Source organism: Ornithorhynchus anatinus, chromosome 4, assembly GCF_004115215.2.
Source record: "Ornithorhynchus anatinus isolate Pmale09 chromosome 4, mOrnAna1.pri.v4, whole genome shotgun sequence".
Classification (NCBI taxonomy): domain Eukaryota; kingdom Metazoa; phylum Chordata; class Mammalia; order Monotremata; family Ornithorhynchidae; genus Ornithorhynchus; species Ornithorhynchus anatinus.
The window spans coordinates 15,989,471-16,009,715 of record NC_041731.1 but is presented as its reverse complement, the minus strand read 5'-3'; the positions used below and the strand labels follow the sequence as shown (position 1 = coordinate 16,009,715).

Sequence of the window (20,245 nt, the reverse complement as noted above, 5' to 3'; positions counted from 1 at the left end):
TACATATGGGAATGGTGATTTCAGAACGTTTCACCTCTGCCCAGAAACCGTATGCCTTGATTTCTGGATTTGACTACTTCATTTGAAAAACTGTCTCTTCATTCGTATTAGGCAATTCTGAAACATCCTCAGCCCTGCAACACCCAAGTACATATCTATGAATTATTTATGCATATAGTCTGCCTCCTTCTCTAGACTATAAGCTTACTGTGGGCAGGGAACTTGTCTACCAACTCTGTTGTATTCTCCCTACTGCTTAGTACAGTACTCGGCACACAGTAAGTGCTCAATAAATACCACTGATTGATTGGCTGATTCTAGTACAGCTCTCAAGAACAACCATCAATAAGATGGTTGAAACCAAAATGGCCTTTAAGTAATTTATTTATATTAATGTCGGTCTGCGCCTCTAGACTGTAAGCTCACTGTGGGCAGGGAATGAGTGTTTCTATTGTTGCATTGTACTCTCCCGAGCACATAGTACAGGGCTTTGCGCACTGTAAGTGCTCGGTAAATACGAGTGAATAAATGAATGAGTCTTTCTCATATTTTGTCACATCTGGTAGTTTTTTCTTTCAAAATAATAAATATTTAATTTAATTTATAATTATTTATAATTTAAAAATAAATAATAAATGATTTACCACCAGTCTCCAGATCTGAGTCCGATCAAAGCTGAGAGAACCTGAAGAACTGGTTGGTTGTGAATGATTCTCTGGTGTTACACCAAACCACTTACTTATCAATAGGGACACACATCATATATTAAAATCTGCCTCTCCCTCTAGACTGCAAGCTCATTGTGGGCAAGGATTGTGTCTGTTTATTGTTGTATTGTACTCTCCCAAGTGTTTAGTACAGTGCTCTGCACACAGTAAGTGCTCAGTAAAGGCCCTTCCCCCTCTGAAAACACACTGGATTCTGAAATCAAATACACATGATCTGGTAGAATAAAGGAAAATACACCTCCCCTACAACTGCTGTTTCACGGTGAGCTCTGACTGATTGTCTAAATAATCTCTAATTAAGGACGCTCAAGAAAATCAAATTCTCTTCAACCGGAATGAAAATTTGGGTGGGGTGGAAAGATTTCATTTCTAAATCATTGTTCCATTTATTGGGAAACAATATCACAAAGCATTAAATGAAACTTACCCGATGAAGTAAAACTTTGAAAAACATCTGTATCGATGGGTGATTTGGACCAGTCAACCATAAGTGATGATCCAGCACTGTCAGTAGAGTAGAAAGAATCAATGAGATTATAACCTTCCTCTTCAGTGGAAAAGGAGTTTGTTTCTTCATTTATAACTGGTCCTGAAATACTATTGGTATACCCTAAAAAGTAAATCAGATAAATGTTGAGGAAAATAGTCGTCATAGCACATTTTAAAACTTCAAAATCAAAATGTTTAGATTTCTGATCTAATAAGTGTTTTTGGATATTCTCTGACAAAGTTGCTAAAGATAGGGCATAGCTCGCTCATTCATTCATTCATTCATTCATTCATTCATTCATTCATTCATTCGTTTGTACTAAGAGGTTACTGTGTGCAAAGCATTGTACTAAGCTCTTGGGAGAGAAGAGTATAACAACAAAGGACACATTCTTGCCCACAGTGAGCAGAGCACTTAGAGGGGGAGAGCTCAGATGCAATTTCTGGCAGTAATTCCTGTCAAAGAAATGTGGTTAACTGACTCGGCTTTATACCGTATTTAATTTGATAATGGAGTTGCAGGGATGATAAATAAATTCAGAAGACAAAAATGCTAATGGAAAATAATGGCTTAAAATGGTCTCTTCACGTCTCAGTAGAATTTAAAGTTGACTACTCCACTTTGGAGCTCCGGTACGGCTAGAGCAGTCCTCTTTCATCTCTTCCATAGTGTTTTCTTTCCTCCAGCTCCACTGGTTTCTTGGTCTAATTGTGCCTCCTTCAAAGAGCTGTTTCCTGAGAGCTCGCTAGAGCAGGGAGACACAAAGCTGAACGTCACTGGACCAGGGGTTTGTTCCAGTTCTAACCTGCACACTTCAGAGCTGGTGCATCTGGATGGTGATCCACACAGAGGAGAGGAAGATCAGGACTATCAACCATTCAATCAACGGTACTTATTAAGAGCTTACTGTATGCAGAGCACTGTACTGATTGAGAAAACACAATACAATAGAATTGGTAGACACAATACCTGCCCATGAGAACATTAGAGTCTACAGGGGGTATGAACCAGTAAGAGCGGTACTAGACAATGGGAAGAAATATAAAAACATTCAGATTCAGACCTTGGGACTCTAGGTTTCAGTCTAGGGTGGCCATTGACAATTCTTGGGGATACTGAATCCCCAAATGTAGATGGTATTATGTGCATTTCAGATGTGTTCATTGGCCTACAGGGGCCTCATGATCTAAAGCGTGGCAGGAGAAAAGAGCCAGGGAAAGAATAAGAGAGTAAATTCTGCAAAAATAACAGCTATATAAAAGAGTCCTCAAACTCCTCACTGCTCCCAGCTGAGCTGTTCTTAGTTCAACTGCCCCAATGTTTCCAACATCTTATATGTGGAGTAGGCAGACTTCTGCCAGCCCTCAATTCCAGGACTGGGCAAAAAGAGGTTCTCCCACGGAATGGTAGGTGAGGATTAGGGAGATTGGTCACTTCTCTGGCTTCATTTTGGGGACAATCTGATTTCCATCTGGTCTGTCTTTGTCCAATACAGACAGGTCCCTGGACGACTTTCTATCGAGCATCTTCATTTTCTGCCCCGGCCTCCCTCCACCTCAGCTCCTGCTGCTTAGGTTCTGTAGGATGGAAAGAGTGACCATGCTCAGATGGGACATGGGAGGAGCACAAGGCTTTGGAGCAAGGAGGGTGGAACAGGGATCTCCTGATTTGAGTGGATGTCTACAAAATGTTCCATGGGAGATTACATCACGTGGTGTGCCCAGTGAAATATACATAATACCATCTACATCTGGGGATCCAGTATCCCCAAGAATTGTCAATGGCCACCCTTGGCTGAAATCTAGAGTCCCAAGGTCTAAGAGGGAGAGGAAGAGCCATTTTAATCTCATAACGCCTCTGGTCTGTTATCAGTTCCCAGGCTGGAGATTTCCTGGAGAATGCTATTGAGGCTATACCTGGATAAGCAATTCTCCATGGAAGGTGAGATACAGAGGACACCAAATAGTAAAGTGATCTGCTCCAGATCACACAGCAAAACCAATGAACCAAAGTCCTCCCGATCAGAGACAAAGCCGATTTAAATAGCTTAAAAATAGTACATTATTAGAATATAAGATCCTTGCTCACGCCTACCAACTCCATTGCATCACACTCTCTCACACGCTTAGTATCATGCCCTCCTCACAGTAAGCACTCAATAAATAACACTGATTAAATGATTGAATGAAAATCATCATTGACTAACCGATACAGTACAAAAACACAGAAACCTAAGGCTTGCCAACAAAAACTAGAATTTCTACAACAATAACTGTGATAAAACAATTTTCACCTGGCTGTCTTCCCCGTGGTGGTTCCACAGCTTCCTTGATGTTTCCATAATAAAGGTCGAAATCTATCGGAGAGAACAAAAGCACCACTGGAAAAGCAGCCGCCCGTCAAGGTGGTTTCATTTTCAAAGAAGCTCTCTCACGCTGGCAAAAGCTCCCCAGGATTTGAAGCTCAGCTCTTCCCAACTCAATTTAGGGGCAGAGCTTTCTGACTCTAATTTCTTTAAATAGATTTTAAAGACTTAGCTGCCCTTTAGAACAAAGGCATCTAAATCCCCTGGAATTAAATGGGACATTTACTTTCAGTAGTCCTTTATACGGAAAGACATCGCTGATGGTGAAGTTCACTTCTGAGTGGATGGGTGGCTGAAAAGGACACTGTGAGATCCACAGTTATGGCCACATTGGGCACACAAAAAAGTTGTATCTTGTGGATGTGCTTAATGTATGCGGCAACTGGCATTATTTATTATGGCATTTGTCGAGCGCTTACTAATGTGTCACGTGAGCACTGTTTTAAACACTGACACTGGTGCTTTTTCTCTTTTATATCCTTGTCTCTCTTTTTATGCAAAGCTTTTGCTCAAAGAGAGCCACTTCCTTCCTGATGGCAGTGGCCATGCAGATCTGTACTCAGCAGCTGACACCCAGTTTTCACCTGGGAGGCAGGATTATCATAGGTCTGGTATTACTGTGTACTTAAAACAGTTCTTTCATTCTCCTTATGTTTCTTTCCCAATTTCAGCTCTCCACACAAGTCCCACTAGGGCTCGCATTCTTAATTCCCATTTTACAGATGAGGTAACTGAGGCACCAAGAAGTTAAGTGACTTGCCCAAGGTCACAGCACAGACAAGTGGCAGAGCCGGGATTAGGATCCAGGTCCTTCTGATTTAAAGGCCCGTGCTCTATTTGCTAGGCCACGCAGCTCCACTTCAGAAAGCCATCAAATGGGTCCTGACTGAAGTCTCTAAACACCATCTTCCTTGGCTTGTTCTTAAAACAGGATGGCTAACTTTGGACCTAGTTTGGTGCTATATACCTAAGGATAACCAATCCCAGCTGAATGAAACAAAAGTTTCTTAGTGTAACAGGTGGTCAATCCAGGAAGGTTAATGACAGTAGAAAATTTTTTAAAAAAATTGTGACCCTCAACTCATTTTAATAAAAATCCAAATAGAGATTTATATTTGGGATCACAATTAGGACTTTCCCACACAATCAATCACTTTTTCTTCTCCAAGGAACGAGAGGCGAAACTCACAGATGTAAGGGACAAAGTAATTACCAGATAGACTTCCTGATGATCTTTCATTCTGGGAAGCTCTGAGATCCAGAAATTCTTCTTCAAATAATTCCGGTTCTGAGTAAGGTAACATGAACTGCATGAGATCATCTGCATCTGAAAAACTGCTGTTCTCCGTAGGAACATCAGCTGCAAGGACCAAATGAACTTCAGTTGCTGGCCTGCTCATGGAATCGGAGGAGGCTGAGGTTGTCACTGAACCTGGGCTTTTTTCCACAAGAAAAGCTGGCTGGCTGAACGGCTTCCCAGAAATTTGCTGTGAGAATGTCATGGATGTAGGAATAGGTTGAATCATTTGTTTTCCTGGAGAATCTACATCTGTCTTTGAAGCAAGCATTACAGATGTTTCTTGTGGAACAGTCAAAAACTGACTCAAGAAGACAGACGTGCCTAGAAAATCCACCGTGCTACAAAATGGTCCTGAAAAATATTAGGAATGATGATCACGGTGTTAAAAATTAAATAGTGAAAATTGGTATTCCTTGATTTTATATATAAAAAAAGGTCAGGATTGAATTTTTATAGCTGTTTCTCTTCAGGCTTCCTCACACTCATTAACCAAGATCCTCTCCCAGTTCCTCAGACTTTTATCTTCAGTTTGTGAGGAGAGCAATTGATATTTTTTCCTGTATATTCATCATGGGATCAAGATATATGTGAGAGCTTGAGACACAGGTAAAATCTCAATTGCTAATTTCCCAAAGCCTAGAAGTTCCCATTTACTAGACTTCAGCTTCAATTTTTCCTCTAGACTATAGAGATACTGGTAAAACTTTCAAGATAATATGCAGACAATATGCAGACATCTGATAATGATTTTTATGGTATCTGTTAAGCAGCTACTAAGTGCCAGGCACCGTACTAAGCACTGAGGTAGATACAAGCTAATCAGGCTGGAAAAAATCCATGATCCACATGGGGCTCACAGTATTAATCCAGCTTTTGTGGATGAGGAAGCTAAGTGCTTACTATGTGCTACGCACTGTACTAAGTAAAAGGGTAGTTAAAATATATGCAGATGGAACACAGTCCTGGTCCCACAAAGCACTCGCAGTCTAAGTAGGAGGGTGAACAGGTATTAAATCCTCATTTTACAAACCAGGAAGCTGAGGCACAGAGAGTTAGGTGATTTGCCCAAGGTCACACAACAGACAAGTGCAGAGGTGGAATTAGAACCCAGGTCTTCTGACTCCCTGGTCTGTGCTCTTTCCACTAGGCTATGCTGCTTCTCTAAAAAACGTTCTAGAGGCAGGGAGACTGGAAAAATAATCAGGGACACGTCTTGACTAACATAGGCATTTAATTCCTTTGTCAGTAATATAAGCTGTTGACTATAAAAAATAAACAGTAATTCCTACCTTCACTATCATTTGGTTCTGTTGCATTGATCAAATAAAGATTCCAGTTATAAGAAGCATCAAGTATTTGACCGCAGTCTTCACAAGTAACTTTAAAAGAAAGCTCTTCGTTCCAGTTTCCAGAATTGCCTTTAAAGCTGACCCACGATATATGTACTGATCTACAAAATGCAAAACTAGTTAGATCTGCATCTTATTTATTAAATTCTTAGGGCTCTTTGGTGGCCGGGGCGGGGAGGCAAAGCGAAATTGGGGGATATCATTTCTTCAGTCTCATGATTATTTAAAATATTATCAACTGCCATCTTTATTTTCATAATTTTCCCACTTTTTTGCATATTTGTTGCAACCTCTAAACAGAGGAAGGGCTATTATGTGGGGAACTAAGATTATGGTAATCCTCACCCCCCCCACTCCTTTCTATTCCACTTAAACCAGCAGGAGCTACAGTAATTGCTATAGGATATGGTACAAAAACATTTTATTTCCTCTCCCAAAACTGTAGGCAGGGTAGTAAGGAGGCAAGAAATTGTGTGGTGGAGGAAATTATGCAAGTGAATACAGGAACCGGTTTAAAGAACTACTGGAACAAGGATGGGGATGTCAAGGCAAATCCCTTGTCACCAATTGAACCCAATCATAGGTACATGTGTGTGTTCATATGTGGAGGGGAGGGTCAGAAGCATGCTTTTCAATCACTCCTTTGATTTCATATAAATTTGCGTATGTGCATAAACATGGCTCAATATGTCAAGTTGAAGAGGCATTCAAATATTCCTAAATGATGGCAAATGTGATATTTAATAGAATAATCTCATTTTAAGCTGAATCTTAAAGAGCTGAATAAAGCAATATTTCCTAAAATGATGGTATAATGTGGATATTTTGTTAAATCTAAGTGCACATTCTTTTAATGTTCTTTTGTGGAGTCTACAAGGTGTGAGCTCTGCTGCTATTCAAAAATAAGGCACACGATTGGCATTGGACTTAAGTGTAATTATAATAATAACGGTATCTGCTAAGCGTTTACGATGTGCCAAGCACTGTTCTACGCACTGAGGTAGATACAAGGTTATCAGGTTGTCCCACGTGGGGCTCAAAGTCTTCATCCCCATTTTGCAGATGAGGTAATGAGACACAGAGAAGTTAAGTGACTTGGTCAAAGTCACACAGCTGACAAGTGGTGGAGCCGACATTCGTACCCATGACTTCTGACTCCCCAGCCCATGCTCTTGCCACTATCTGATGTATTGAAAACGAACTACACCGGGTGTGAGAAATTCTCCTGACAAAGGCATCGCCGGAGGAATGTAACGGCGAGAAGTCATCCAGAATGAAAATCACGTAGGTGCCGAAAGGCAGAGCGGTGCTGAACTTCCAGGAGGGTGCCAGAGCCTGGCCTTCTGGTAAATTACAAAATCAAAACTTTCCTCCTGTTTTTCTCATCTTAATTTAAACCGTTGACCCAGTTCCCTCTTTGGGATTTCTTCGGCATTTACTTCATGACATTCACAAGAGGAATTTTCAGGCTTACTCGATTTTCATTAACGGATTATGGTCAGGAGAAGTTCCCAAGGAACCTGGTACCTCAGTGTGGGGCCTGATGAAACGGATAAAAACAGCTGGGCTTCAGAAGAGGTACGGTGGCCACTGGATACAGTTAACGTCACCAGAAACTGGTCGTAAGTGTTATCGAGAAGTGTGGCGGGGAAGGAGATGACGGGTGCACGGCTATTGAAGGGTGGGTCCCCCGAGGAGTTGAAACACACCTGCTGTTGTCTACTCGCTGGAGCGCATTTCCAATGATACCTATTTGGAAATACCAGGTTAAAAGTACTTTAAAACTATCCCTTTATAATTAAATGAAACAAAAGGTATCTTCCTTTTCTTCCTTGATAGTCAACTATGGCAAACGTGGAATTTTTAATCATTTCCGGGTACACTGGTCTCCTGGAATTTTGCATTTTATTGGTAAAATCAGCGTGTCTCCTCCTCTCCCAACCCTGCCCAATATTGAACAGTTGTTTTTGCAACAGCTGTTTGACCCAAGGGTGTAAGACAGTATGCTACTGTGGAGCAGAGGCAGGAGAAGAGAGGGAAAATGGGAGAGGGAAGACATACTTGAGATAAAAATCCCCACCCCGTCAGCCTGTTCGCCTTCATTATTACTATGGTATTTGTTAAGCGCTTACTATGTGCCAAGCACTGTTCTAAGCGCTGGGGTAGATACAAGGTAATCGGTTTGTCCCACTTGGGGCTCACGGTTTTAATCCCCATTTTACAGATGAGGTAACTGAGGCCCAGAGAAGTTAAGCGACTTGGCCAAGGTCACGCAGCAGACAAGTGGCGGAGCCGGGATTAGAACCCATGTCCTCTGACTCCCAAGCCCAGGCTCTTTCCACTATGCCACGCTGCTTCTCTAGTCTTCATCCCACTCAGTTGGGCAGTGGCATTCCCATTAAGTAACGGAGGGAAAATGGGCGTGGAAAGTGTCTGTTGTTGCACTGTACTCTCTCAAGTGCTTAGTATAATAATAATAATAATGTTGGTATTTGTTAAGCGCTTACTATGTGCAGAGCACTGTTCTAAGCGCTGGAGTATACAGGGTAATCAGGTTGTCCCACATGAGGCTCACAGTCTTAATCCCCATTTTACAGACGAGGTAACTGAGGCCCAGAGAAGTTAAGTGACTTGCCCACAGTCACACAGCTGACAAGTGGCAGAGGTGGGATAGTGCTTTGCACACAGTACACACTCAATAAATATGACTGAATGAACGATAATAATAATAATAGTATTTGTTAAGCACTCACTATGTGCCAACCACTGTACTAAGTATTGGAATGAGATGCCAGATAATCAGACCGGGCACAGTCCCTGTCCCACGTGGGATTCCCAATTTAAGTAGAAGGGAGATCAGATATTGAATCCCCAGTTTACCCATGAGGCAACTGAGGCACAGAGAAGTTAAGTGACTTGTCCAAGGTCACACAGCATGTAAGTGGCAGAGGAGGAGTGTGTGTTTGCATTGGAGGGTTAAGATGATAGTCACATTAGCCTTTCCTCATCCTCTACTTCCTGCTAAACTGGCCAGAAGGTGCATGCTTGGAGAATTGGGGCTGGGTAATTAACGTGAAAATGTGACTCAAATCAATCCACAATATAAGAGGATGGAGCAAGCAATCTGACAGGGTAATGCCATTCTAATAAATACAAAGTACATCCCAAAAGGGATCCTATCTTATCCTCCAACCTTTTGCATTTCAATGAAGAAATCCATGAAATAACCACCTTTGAGAAGCCCAAATTCCTCTACTGAAATTTTCCCAAATTGTCCTAAATTTCTTAGGGTTGTCTCAAAAATGTCTAGGCACCCGTTTTGCCCAACTGTCAATATCTTAAAACGAAATGATTTTGAGAAGCTCAAAAAACTGCACAAACCTGGGCCACGCATTTGAGTTCGAGTTACTGAATGAGGGAGGATGATCCGGAATATTTAATACTCACTGCAATCTAGCACCAGGGTTGTCGGGATCATAAGATTCTGAGCCATTGAGGGTGATGATCAAAGAGGCTGTCCTGGGGACAAACAGATGAGTACCCTCAGAAATGGTACTGACCAGGTCACTGGGTAAAACCTCCATCTGAACTGTGTAATTACTATATACCATGCTTCCTCCTATTTGAACCTGAAGATAAGCAGGAAAGGAAAAGACACCAAGGAGTCAAATCCTAAAAGGAGTTGAAAACACACCTTAGAAGTAGAATGAAAAATAAGAACTCTCAATGCTGCTTTGTTTATGCAATGTCCTGGGACTAAGTGGTATGTTGAGAGGGGGCAGTAGGTAAAGACCCATCAGGCTTGAAGAATGGGAAAATGAAATTATCTTCAAGGATTCTCAGTTTAAAGTACAAAACTGGAATCTGCACGGGTTTGCAGATAGTGTACGTGGGTTTAGGCTAGAACAGTTGGGCCAAATTATGGAGTTTTCCACTTTGCCATTTTGTCCTTTTCAGAACCCACTTATATCAAACACACACATGCACAAACACACTTATTGACAGAACAAAAGCAAATCACCAACCCGTCATTTCTAAAGGATCAAGCTCCAGGAGACTGTAGGCTCCCTGTGGGGAGGGATTGGGTATACCAACTCTGTTGTACTGTACTTTCCCGAGCACTTAGTACAGTGCTCTGCATTCAGTAAGCGCTCAATAAATACCACCGACTGAGTAATCAAGAGGAAGAGAGCTAAAAGATTCAGCAAGGTAAAGAAACTTCAGATGCGTGAGACCTTCTCAACTTTCATTCATTCAATCTATCTAGAGTATTTATGGAGTGCTTACTCTGTGCAGAGCACTGTACTACAAACTCGGGAGAGCACAAGAGGTTTACTGGAGGGGGAGACATCAACTTGCCAAAGGCACCGGTGGAAAATCTCATCTAATTCTTTCATAGCATCCATTTATAGTTCTATTTCTCTAGAGTATAGTAGGAAGTTCTGAAAGTGTCAGAAGTCAACAATCAAACCTTTGCAATTGCGGAATAATTTCCATAATCCAGAAAGTAGCGTGGAAGAAGAACGGTTTGCTTGTGGGTGTCGGTAGTAGGAGGCAACGGCATCAGAAAGCCATTGGACTTGATTAAAATCCAGCGATAGCGGAGCCCTCGGGATATGTTACACATAATAGGAGCTGCAAAGGTAACTTGCAACGTAACGGTCTCATGTCGTCGAATCTAAACAGTCAAAAAAAAGTCTAATTAAAAAGTTCCCATTATACATGTAATTAAAAATCTCACTAATTTATCTGCAAAAGTCAATATCTTTGTACATCAGAGGGCTCCATTTTTACCGTTTTACTGTCTACTGAGCAGCATAGGATTTTCCTTTGATTTTTGTTGCTGTCTCGATAGATAAGTGCACAGCACGTGTGAAGGAATTGTACTCTCCCAAGTGCTCAGTACAGTGGTCCGCAGCACACAATAAGCACTCAGGTCAGCACAGAAGCCCCCGGCCATTAGTACCAGATACCATACCTGGATTCTCCCGGGGCCCATGCTTTGCAACAGAGGGGGTTGGCATGGTTCTCGCACAACAAAGATTTGCTTGCGCAGTGAAGCTGAACTTACTTTATTCACCACAAGTACCTCCACTGTATATTCTCCTTCCCTAAGCGGGTGAAATGTAGAGAAATGAAGCATTAGGGAAACCATAAATCGATCTCTCTCGTGCCCACCCCTACCTTGTTGAGGCAATCCAAATAGCCCCCTGATCACTAAGGCCCCAAAGAGTAGGTAGAACTAGGAATACAGGCTCACGGGCATTTCTGCAGGGCTTGCCAGCCCTGGGCAAACTGGAAGTTCGTGACCTCGGGGTCACGGTCAGGAGGCTGAAAAAGAGGAATTTCTAGTTCTGTGCTTGAACTTAGTTCTTCTCCCGTTGAGCTCAGGGCAGTGTGGATTGGTCCAGGAACCAAACACCTCCCAGGGAGGTGATTTAAAGAACCGGAGGTAATTCTTCTTTTTAATCTCCTCACCACCTTGGCTGCAGAATGGCAGATTGCCTCAGGCCACCAAAATGGTAGCCCCAGCCCTCCTTAGGTGAGTGGCCAGATGCAAATTTCCATTCCAGCATAATATGCTGCTGCATGACCTTGGGCAAGTCATTTAATTTCTCTGTGCCTCAGTTCGCTCATCTGTAAAATTCATTCATTCATTCAATAGAATTTATTGAGCGCTTACTATGTGCAGAGCACTGTACTAAGCGCTTGGAATGTACAAATCGGTAACAGATAGAGACAGTCCCTGCCCTCTGACGGGCTTACAGGCTAATCGGGGGAGACACACAGACAAGAACAATGACAATAAATAGAATCAAGGGGAAGAACATCTCATTAAAACAACAGCAAATAAATAGAATCAAGGTGATGTACATCTCATTAACAAAATAAAATGGTAATTGAGATGGGGAGCCCCATGTCGGGTATGGACTGTGTCCAAACTGATTAGTTTGTATCTACCCCATTGCTTTGTACAGTGCTTGGAACATAGTAAGTGCTTAGTAGATATTATTTTTTTAAAAAGTGGCTCAGAAACAAATTCCCATTTTCCATACGGGCACTTAAGAATCAATAGCAGTAAAAGGGTTGCGTCAGGAGTTCTCCACCAATTCTAGGAGTGAAATTACAATCTCTTATTCCAGTCTATAATGCTCATTTCAGCAGTCGGTACCTATTTCCAGCTTCTTCCACCTTAACTGGATTAGTTGCGCAGACACTCGAGGCTTATGTCCTAGAGGCAACTATAGCTTCCCAAACTTACCTAGTATAAACGTGGCTTTCAGTGCTCTTTCCTGGCCGTATGCTGCCATCTCCAAAATTCCACAGGTGAGTGACGTTGGTACCAAAGTTAATCCTGCACTCGAAACTCAAACTGGAATTGATCAGGACCGACGATCCGGACACCAGCCGATTGGGCACGATTTTCCTTTGAACGCAGATGGAATGGGGGTCTGATGTGATAGAGCTGATCTTATTGGAAGCTTTTACCATCACCTGATAGCTGAAAGATCCAGGAGACCAGGGTAAGAATCAGATAATTGGATCGTGAACATGTTTCTTTACTCTGCTGCAGGGATCATTTCTCTGAAAAATAGTTGCACGCACATCTCCCCACGCTTCAGAAGTCTCCGTCGGTTGTCCACCCAACTGAGCACCAAGAAGAAACTCCTCAGCTTTGGCTTTAAGGCACTCACTCAGGTCTCCTCCCCCTACCGATCCCTGCCCCTTTCCCACTAAAACCCAGCCATTACACTTTGCTCTTCTAACACCATCCTATTCACTGGGATCCACTCCGATTTCTCTCACAGCTAACCCCCACAGTCCCTCCTGCCCGGAACTCTAACTCCCTTCAAATGCAAAAGACCACTACTCTCCCCATCTTCAAAGTCCTACTAAAATCTCATCTCCTCCAGGAAGGCTTCCCTGACAAATCTCTTATCTCTCCACCCAATTTTCCTTCCCTCCCGGGTCACCTATGCACTTCAGGGCTCATCCACTAAGCACTTAGGTACTTACTTTTCAGCATTAATACACATATCCTCATTGTTCTAGCTTTATAGTTAGTTCTCTCCCCTACCCATTGTTTATTTTAGCATTGTAGTAGTAACAGTCATAACGTTTATTAAACACTTACTATGTGCAGAGCACTGTACTAAATTCTGTCTCCCAAGTGCTATGGGGTCGAGGGTGGGACAGATGCCAAATGTCCAAAGGTCGCAGATCCACGTTCATAGACAAAACAGAAGGGAGAGGGAGGCAGGGAAAAATGAGTAGGGGAAGACCTCTTGCGGGAGATATGACCATAAAAGCTAATCAGGTTGGATATAGTCCATGTCCCACATGGGGCTCCTGGTTTTAATCCCCATTTTCCAGATAAGGTAACTGAGGTACAAAGAAGTTAAATAACTTGCCCAGTATCACCCAAGGGACAAGTGGAGTCAGGAGTAAAACCCAGAACTTTCTGACTCCCTTGCTCCTGCTCTATCCACCGCGCCATGCCGTTTTTCAAGAAGTTTCAAGGAGAAAAACGCGGCCCACAGTGTTGAAGGCAGCTGAGAGGTCTAGAAGGATTAGGATGGAGTACAGACTCTCAGATTTGGCCAGAGAAAGGTCACGGGTTACCTCAGAAAGGGCAGTTTCCGTGGAGTAAAAGGGGCGGAAACCAGATTGATTGAAGGGGATCAAGGAGAGAACTGGAGGAGAGGCAGTAGAGGAAGCAGAAAGAGGAAGAAGTAAATATTTCTCTCAAGAAGTCTGGAGAGGAATGATAGGTGGGAGATGAAGTGATAACTGGAGGGAGTGGTGGGGGTCCAGGGATTTTTTTTTATGATAAGGGATATGTAAGCATGTTTGAAAGCAGTGTTTGCAGAGCACTGCTCTAAGCAGAGTACTAATAAAGTAGACACAATCCCTGTCCTCAAGGAGTTTACCTTGTATCTACCCCAGTGCTTAGAACAGTGCTTGGCACATAGTAAGCACTTAATACCATTATTATTATTGTCATTATTATTATTATGTGAGCTGGATTTCTACCTACAGCACTGGAGCATGGGGATGGGAAGCAGTGGAGGACATTGAGTTCCAGCTACAAGAGAAGCAGCGTGGCCTAAATGGAAACAGCACAGGCCTGAGAGTCCGAGGATCTGGGTTCTAATCCTGGCTCTGCCACCCGCCTGCCCTGTGACCTTGGGCAAGTCATTTTACTTTGCTCTGCTTCAGTTACCTTAGCTATAAAATGGGGATGAAAGATTTTTCTCCCTCCTCTTTAGACAGTCAGTCTCATGTGGGACGGGGACTGTGCCCAACCTGATTATCTTGTATTTATCTGAGAGCTGAAAATAGAAAGTACTTAACAAGTACCATAATTAAGAGAGCAGGCATAGCCCTAGGAAGAAGGGAGGGGAATAAATGCGTAGAGAAGGGTGGAGAGAAAAGATTAATAGTATAATTTTTAATAATCTGCAGGCCCCCGTCAACATATCTGGGCTGATTTGGGAAAGCAACCTAATAAATTGCATGCGAATCTATAAGAAAATGTATCTCATGCATGCGGCTATTCAAAATACATCTACATTTTCAAAGAGAGCATCATGGTAGGGATCGTGTCTAATTTCCATCTGTAGAGACCCAGCCTTCAGTACAGTGCTGTGCACACAGTAATAATAATAATAATAATGCTATCTCTTAGCGCTTGTTATGTGCCAAACACTGTTCTAGGTGCTGGGGGGAATACAAGGTAAAGAGATTGTCCCACATGGGGCTCACTGTCTTAATCCCCATTTTACAGATGAGGGAACTGAGTCATAGGGAAGTTAAGTGGCTTGCTCAAAGTCACACAGCTGACAAGTGATGGAGCCGGGATTAGAACCCAAGACCTCTGAGTCCCAAACCCGGGCTCTTTCCACTGAGCCATATGGCTATTAGTAGTACATCATTTTGAAAGAAAGAATGAAAATTATCCTAACAAACCAAACACCAGGTGGAGTTAATTACAACATACATTTCAATTCCCTTGCCACACTCCACGTGAAAATCGTGTCATCATTTTCACATACCTATTGGGAAAGTTATATCTTTTTGTTATGCTTCTTGAAGTTGTTCTCTCTGGTGGACTCCTGTCTCCAAAAGACCACAGAAATTCTAGCGGGTTTGTTTCGGTTGTCAAAGCTAAAAAGGTGATGTCGGTGTCTGTGGCAAATACTGTCCCATTTGTGAAAATAGAAATGGCTGGAGGAAAATCATAAATGGTAAAATGACTAAAAAAAGGCTTAAAATATTTTACAATGTATTGCGTGTACACAGAATAGCAAAGTATTCCTGTAATAGTTGATTCCACTTTTATTTGGCATAAATGTTCCAGAGTAACAGGTGTTTGAAGGCAAAAATGTTAAGTGCCGAGGTCTGTAACTCTCCAAACACAGGTTAGGACTGAATCAAATGGTTGCACTAGCTTTTGGACAGTCACCTAGCCTCATTTTTGAAGGGAGAGTGGGCAGTGAAACTTAAGAATATTTCTACTGCCCAGAGATTTGCAGATTTTTTTCCTCTGTGCTAAGGGCACTATGACAAATCCTCCTGCCCTTACTCTCCCCACCTTCAAAGCCTTATTGTAGGCATATCTCCTCCAAGAGGCCTTCCCTGACTAAACCCCCCTTTCCTCTTCTCCTACTCCCTTCTGTCTCCCTGACTTGCTCCCTTTACTCACCCCCCTGGCCCCCCCAGCCCCACAGCATCTATGCACAAATCTGTAATTTATTTAGTTATATTAAAGTCTGTTTCCCTGCCTCTAGATTGTAACCTCATTGTGGGAGGGAATTGGCCTCTTTATTGTTATATTGTACTCTTCCAAGCAGTGCTCTGCATACAGTAAGCACTCAATAAATATGACTGGTTGATTGATTCAAATCCGATCTTGACTTTCAGAGCCCCTGTGTGACTGTGGGCAAGTCACTTAACTTCTCTGTGCCTCAGTTACCTCATCTGCAAAATGGGGATGAAGACTGTGAGCCTCACATGGGGCAACCTGATGATCCTGTATCTCCCCCAGCGCTTAGAACAGTGCTCGGCACATAGTAAGCGCTTAAACACCAAATCATTCTCTGGGGTGAATATTTCCAATGACCATTTGGGATGGGTATCACTGACACCATTTTGAAGCGAACAGAAGTCCAGAGATATAAGCGGCAAACCCCGGGTCGAACTTGGAACCCAGCCCGTTTCCCTGATTCATTTTCTTGTGTGCCTTTTCCTAAATTGTGCTGCCTCCTCACAGTCCCTAGAACGAGGCTAGATGAGACGGGGATCACTCACACTGGATACTGTCCAGAACAGTCACCAGGGTCCACGTTTGGCAGATTCCCACCCTATTCCAGGCAGTTAAGGTCACATTATAAGATGAAACAGATGAAAACTTGTGGATAATGTTAAGTTCTAAAGTGAGAAGAAGAAAGAGTGATGTCATTAATTACCTATCGGAAGATGCAAATCAGGTCATTAGCATCCTGGAATGAAGGGTTACGATGGTAAATGGTACTTTCACATATTTAATTTCCCACCTATTTGGTGGAGAAGGGTGATTAATGAAAGGGAATAAGGTTTTAGTCACCAATTTCTTCCTATATGACTTTGCTTTATCTCTGTCCCTTTATGATACCTGCCATCACTTTTAATTAACATTGCGCACTAAAGATAAGTTGATATGAATCTACTTTGTTGTGAAATCTTATCACTTTCTGCGAAAGAGGTCTTGGTTTACAATTCTGCCCCAAACCAAGTTTTCAGCCTGCTTTTAGACTGAAATTAATGGGGCCCTTTGATTTTATTTTGTTTTTTGTTCTTCCAAAATATTCATTTAGTGGCCATAAAAAATGGAATGTGACTTGTCAGCACTCCATCAGAGTGGCTTGCTTCTCTTGGCTTTACAAAATAGAAACTTTAATTTCTTCTTTAAAATGGCAAGGACTCAAATAGAAATTAATTAAAGGGAAACATTCTCATATTGACCAAGGCTCAATATCCAGTCTCCTGTCCCTAATGTTTACAGTGCTTCTTCATTGGGTCAGAATCCTATGAGTTCCACTTCTGTTCAAGGTGACTTTCCCTATGAAGCTAATAGCATCCAAGATTCATTCATTCATTCAATAGTATTTATTGAGCGCTTACTATGTGCAGAGCACTGTACTAAGCGTTTGGAATGTACAAATCGGCAACAGATAGAGACAGTCCCTGCCCTTTGACGGGCTTACGGTCTAATCGGGGGAGACCCACAGCAGTGACTTCATTTAGGATCAAGGAATCTGTAAAGTGGATGTGTTTCCACCTTCCTATAGCCAGTTCCCACCACAGAATCACAAACCCCCAAAAGAATAGTGAAATTGAGTTCTTGCCTTCAGCCACATAGATGGTCTCATCTCCCATGTTCCATGTAAACGTTACGTTCGTTCCCTTCATGAGAGATGCCGTAAAGAGAATCGGTTCATCTTTCTGGATACCGCTCGAATTCATGGACAACGATAAGCTTTCTGGGGCCATTTCAACATAATAGGGTCCTAGCTCATCTTCAATTCGGTAAAACTCATTGAAAGCAATCACTCTGATCATATATATACCCTCTGAAAAAGAAAAAAGAACATAATGGATATACTGCAATTTTGAAAGACAGAAGAACAATCTGAGTCTGAAGTTTTCCAGAAGGCAATAGATTCGCTTTACTAATGATAGTAAAATCTCGTACTTTAAAAAAAAATGCAGATAGTAAGACATAAAACATTTTAAAGTTCCTAGAAAACATTCAAAGGCCATCCCCTCATTTTATTACAGTCCAGTTTTCCCATTTTAAAAATTCAGTGTCCATTTCCAGTAGGTTGGCAGTTGAGGGATGGCTGAGGGAGGGACTGTTTGGTGAAGATTTAGGATTCGTTAACAGCCTGGGTCTGGCCCAACACACTGCAACACAAACGGGGGGCAGAAAAGAGATGGGGCCTCTTAGTCAGAAGGACCTGGGTTCTAACCCCGAGTCCGCCACTTGTCTGTTGTGTGACCCTGGGCTAGACTTCTAACCTCCCTGTGTCTTAGTTACCTCATCTGTAAAATGGAGATTAAGACTGTGAGCGCCATGTGGGACATAGACTCTGTCCAACAGTTTGCTTGTATCCATCCCAGCGCTTAGTACAGTGCCCGGCACATAGTAAACCCTTAATACTGCATTTATTTTAGGCAAAGAGAGTGACGTTAGCAACTACTCTTATTATCATGGTATTTGTTGAGCGCTTAGTTTGTGTCAAGCACTGCTGTATGTGCTGAGGTATTTACAAGATAAATCAGGTCAGGCCCAGTCTCTGTCCCATATGAGACTAAGAGGGAGAACAGGGATTGAAAACCCATTTTACAGGTGAGCAAACTGAGGCAAAGAGAATTTACATGACCAACCCAATTACCTTGAATCGACTTCAGTGCTTAGTACGGTGCCTGGCAAATAGTACGCACTTAACAGAAACCACAATTATTGCTATATAATTATTCTTAATTATATCTAGCCCAGTGCATTACTACAGTGCTGGGAATATAGTAAGCACTTAAATACCACAAAAAAAGTTGCAGAATACCTTTCTTGTAGTGATGGTGGGCAGTAATCTCTACCTCATAGGTTTCCTCTCTTGCGCTGTTGCAAATGCCTGGTGAGCCATCCCCAAAATCCACTATTACAGAAGGAGTATTTTCTGAAAAAGCATGAATTTGGAATCCCAGATCTCTGGTGGCATATACGCCATTTACTTTTAGCAAAAGAATTGCTTGGTTCACTTCAGCGGGATATGTTTTCACTGCAATTGCTCCTCCGACTCTGATGTCAGGAATCTTCACAATGAAGCTGTGGTCCAGTAGACTGGATATCGACACCGAGAAATTCTGTGAGCCAGGTTCTCTATGAATGATATTAACAGAAAAGGAAAAACAAAGCTAAATATAGTTTCTTTGCACTGGGATTCTAATCGACATTTCTCCCCTCCAATTACAAGAGGCAGAAAAGCAATCTGTCAAATACTATTTGTAACCAAAGTTGGAGAGAGCAAGTTGTCATTTCTGTAAATGAAAAGAGAGGCGTGGAAGATAAAAAAAAAAAGGTATCCTGTTTTTTGCAACAGTGAATACTGCCTGATCTTCTTAGCTCAATCTAAAAGAGTAAGTAATTAAAACTGACGGGTTTAGTATTGGGCCAGATTAATTTTACAGAAGGAAATGCAAATGAAACGAAAGGAAAAGCCAAGATAATATCCACTCGTGAAAAGATTTAGTGAGATCAATGTGCCAATGCTTAATTTAAAAACGGTGCCTCTTACCTCTGGAGGAAAGTATAATTGGTGGAGGGGCAGGCAGTATGCCCCAGAAATGTTAGATGAGTGCCAGTTTGCATCGATAGCGAGGTATTGATGGGAGCTTCCATCTTAATGATGGGAGGCAAAGACAGAATCCTGGGGATTTCAGAATCTGAATCCTCCACCGGTACCTGGTCAGACTGAGCCAGCCCACCGATGGAATTGGAAAACACCACAGTCATACTGTCACATGCCACCGTAGAAAGATGGTGCCGAAGTGAGAAAACCGAGCAACAGAGGGAGGTAGAAAAGCACTTCTCCGAACAAGTCCATCGCTGAGACCCAGTACTTTGGCTCTTTCGGTCACCGAAATTCAGTGTAATTAGATATTCTCGATGTGGGTCAACTTCCACGGGAATAATGGTAAGTTTGCACCAAGAGGCCTCGGGTACCTTCGGAATGATTGAACCGCTGTGGACTTGGCTGTTTGTCATTTTACTCTCCGGGGGATGACTGAATAATGGTACTGTTAAGTTGGCCAGCAGGCTAATTGTCAATATCAGCTGAAACAGACAAAAGGTTTGCTTTAATGAGAGTTTCTAATCATCATCATAGTAATAATAAGAAGAAAAATGATAGGGGATCAGTTAAAGAAGAGGGGGAAAGATGGATGGGATGACGGTGGTTAATGGGTGGATGG

At 42.3% G+C, this 20,245-nt stretch overlaps 1 protein-coding gene across 1 annotated transcript in view; it reads right to left on the bottom strand.

Moving 5' to 3' along the window:
- PKD1L1 (polycystin 1 like 1, transient receptor potential channel interacting) overlaps positions 1–19,787 on the bottom strand; it is a 94,073-nt gene extending 74,286 nt beyond the window's left edge. The window contains exons 1-13 of the mRNA XM_039911958.1: positions 19,570–19,787; positions 18,838–19,115; positions 17,620–17,844; positions 15,289–15,460; positions 12,495–12,734; positions 11,211–11,343; positions 10,704–10,910; positions 9,680–9,861; positions 7,760–7,981; positions 6,173–6,333; positions 4,797–5,234; positions 3,512–3,574; positions 1,156–1,338 (exon numbers count right to left, since the gene is read on the bottom strand). Of these exons, the coding sequence (XP_039767892.1) occupies positions 1,156–1,338; positions 3,512–3,574; positions 4,797–5,234; positions 6,173–6,333; positions 7,760–7,981; positions 9,680–9,861; positions 10,704–10,910; positions 11,211–11,343; positions 12,495–12,734; positions 15,289–15,460; positions 17,620–17,844; positions 18,838–19,115; positions 19,570–19,787 (2,722 nt within the window). The remainder of the gene's footprint in view (positions 1–1,155; positions 1,339–3,511; positions 3,575–4,796; positions 5,235–6,172; positions 6,334–7,759; positions 7,982–9,679; positions 9,862–10,703; positions 10,911–11,210; positions 11,344–12,494; positions 12,735–15,288; positions 15,461–17,619; positions 17,845–18,837; positions 19,116–19,569) is intronic.
- Between the last annotated feature and the right edge of the window lie 458 nt (positions 19,788–20,245).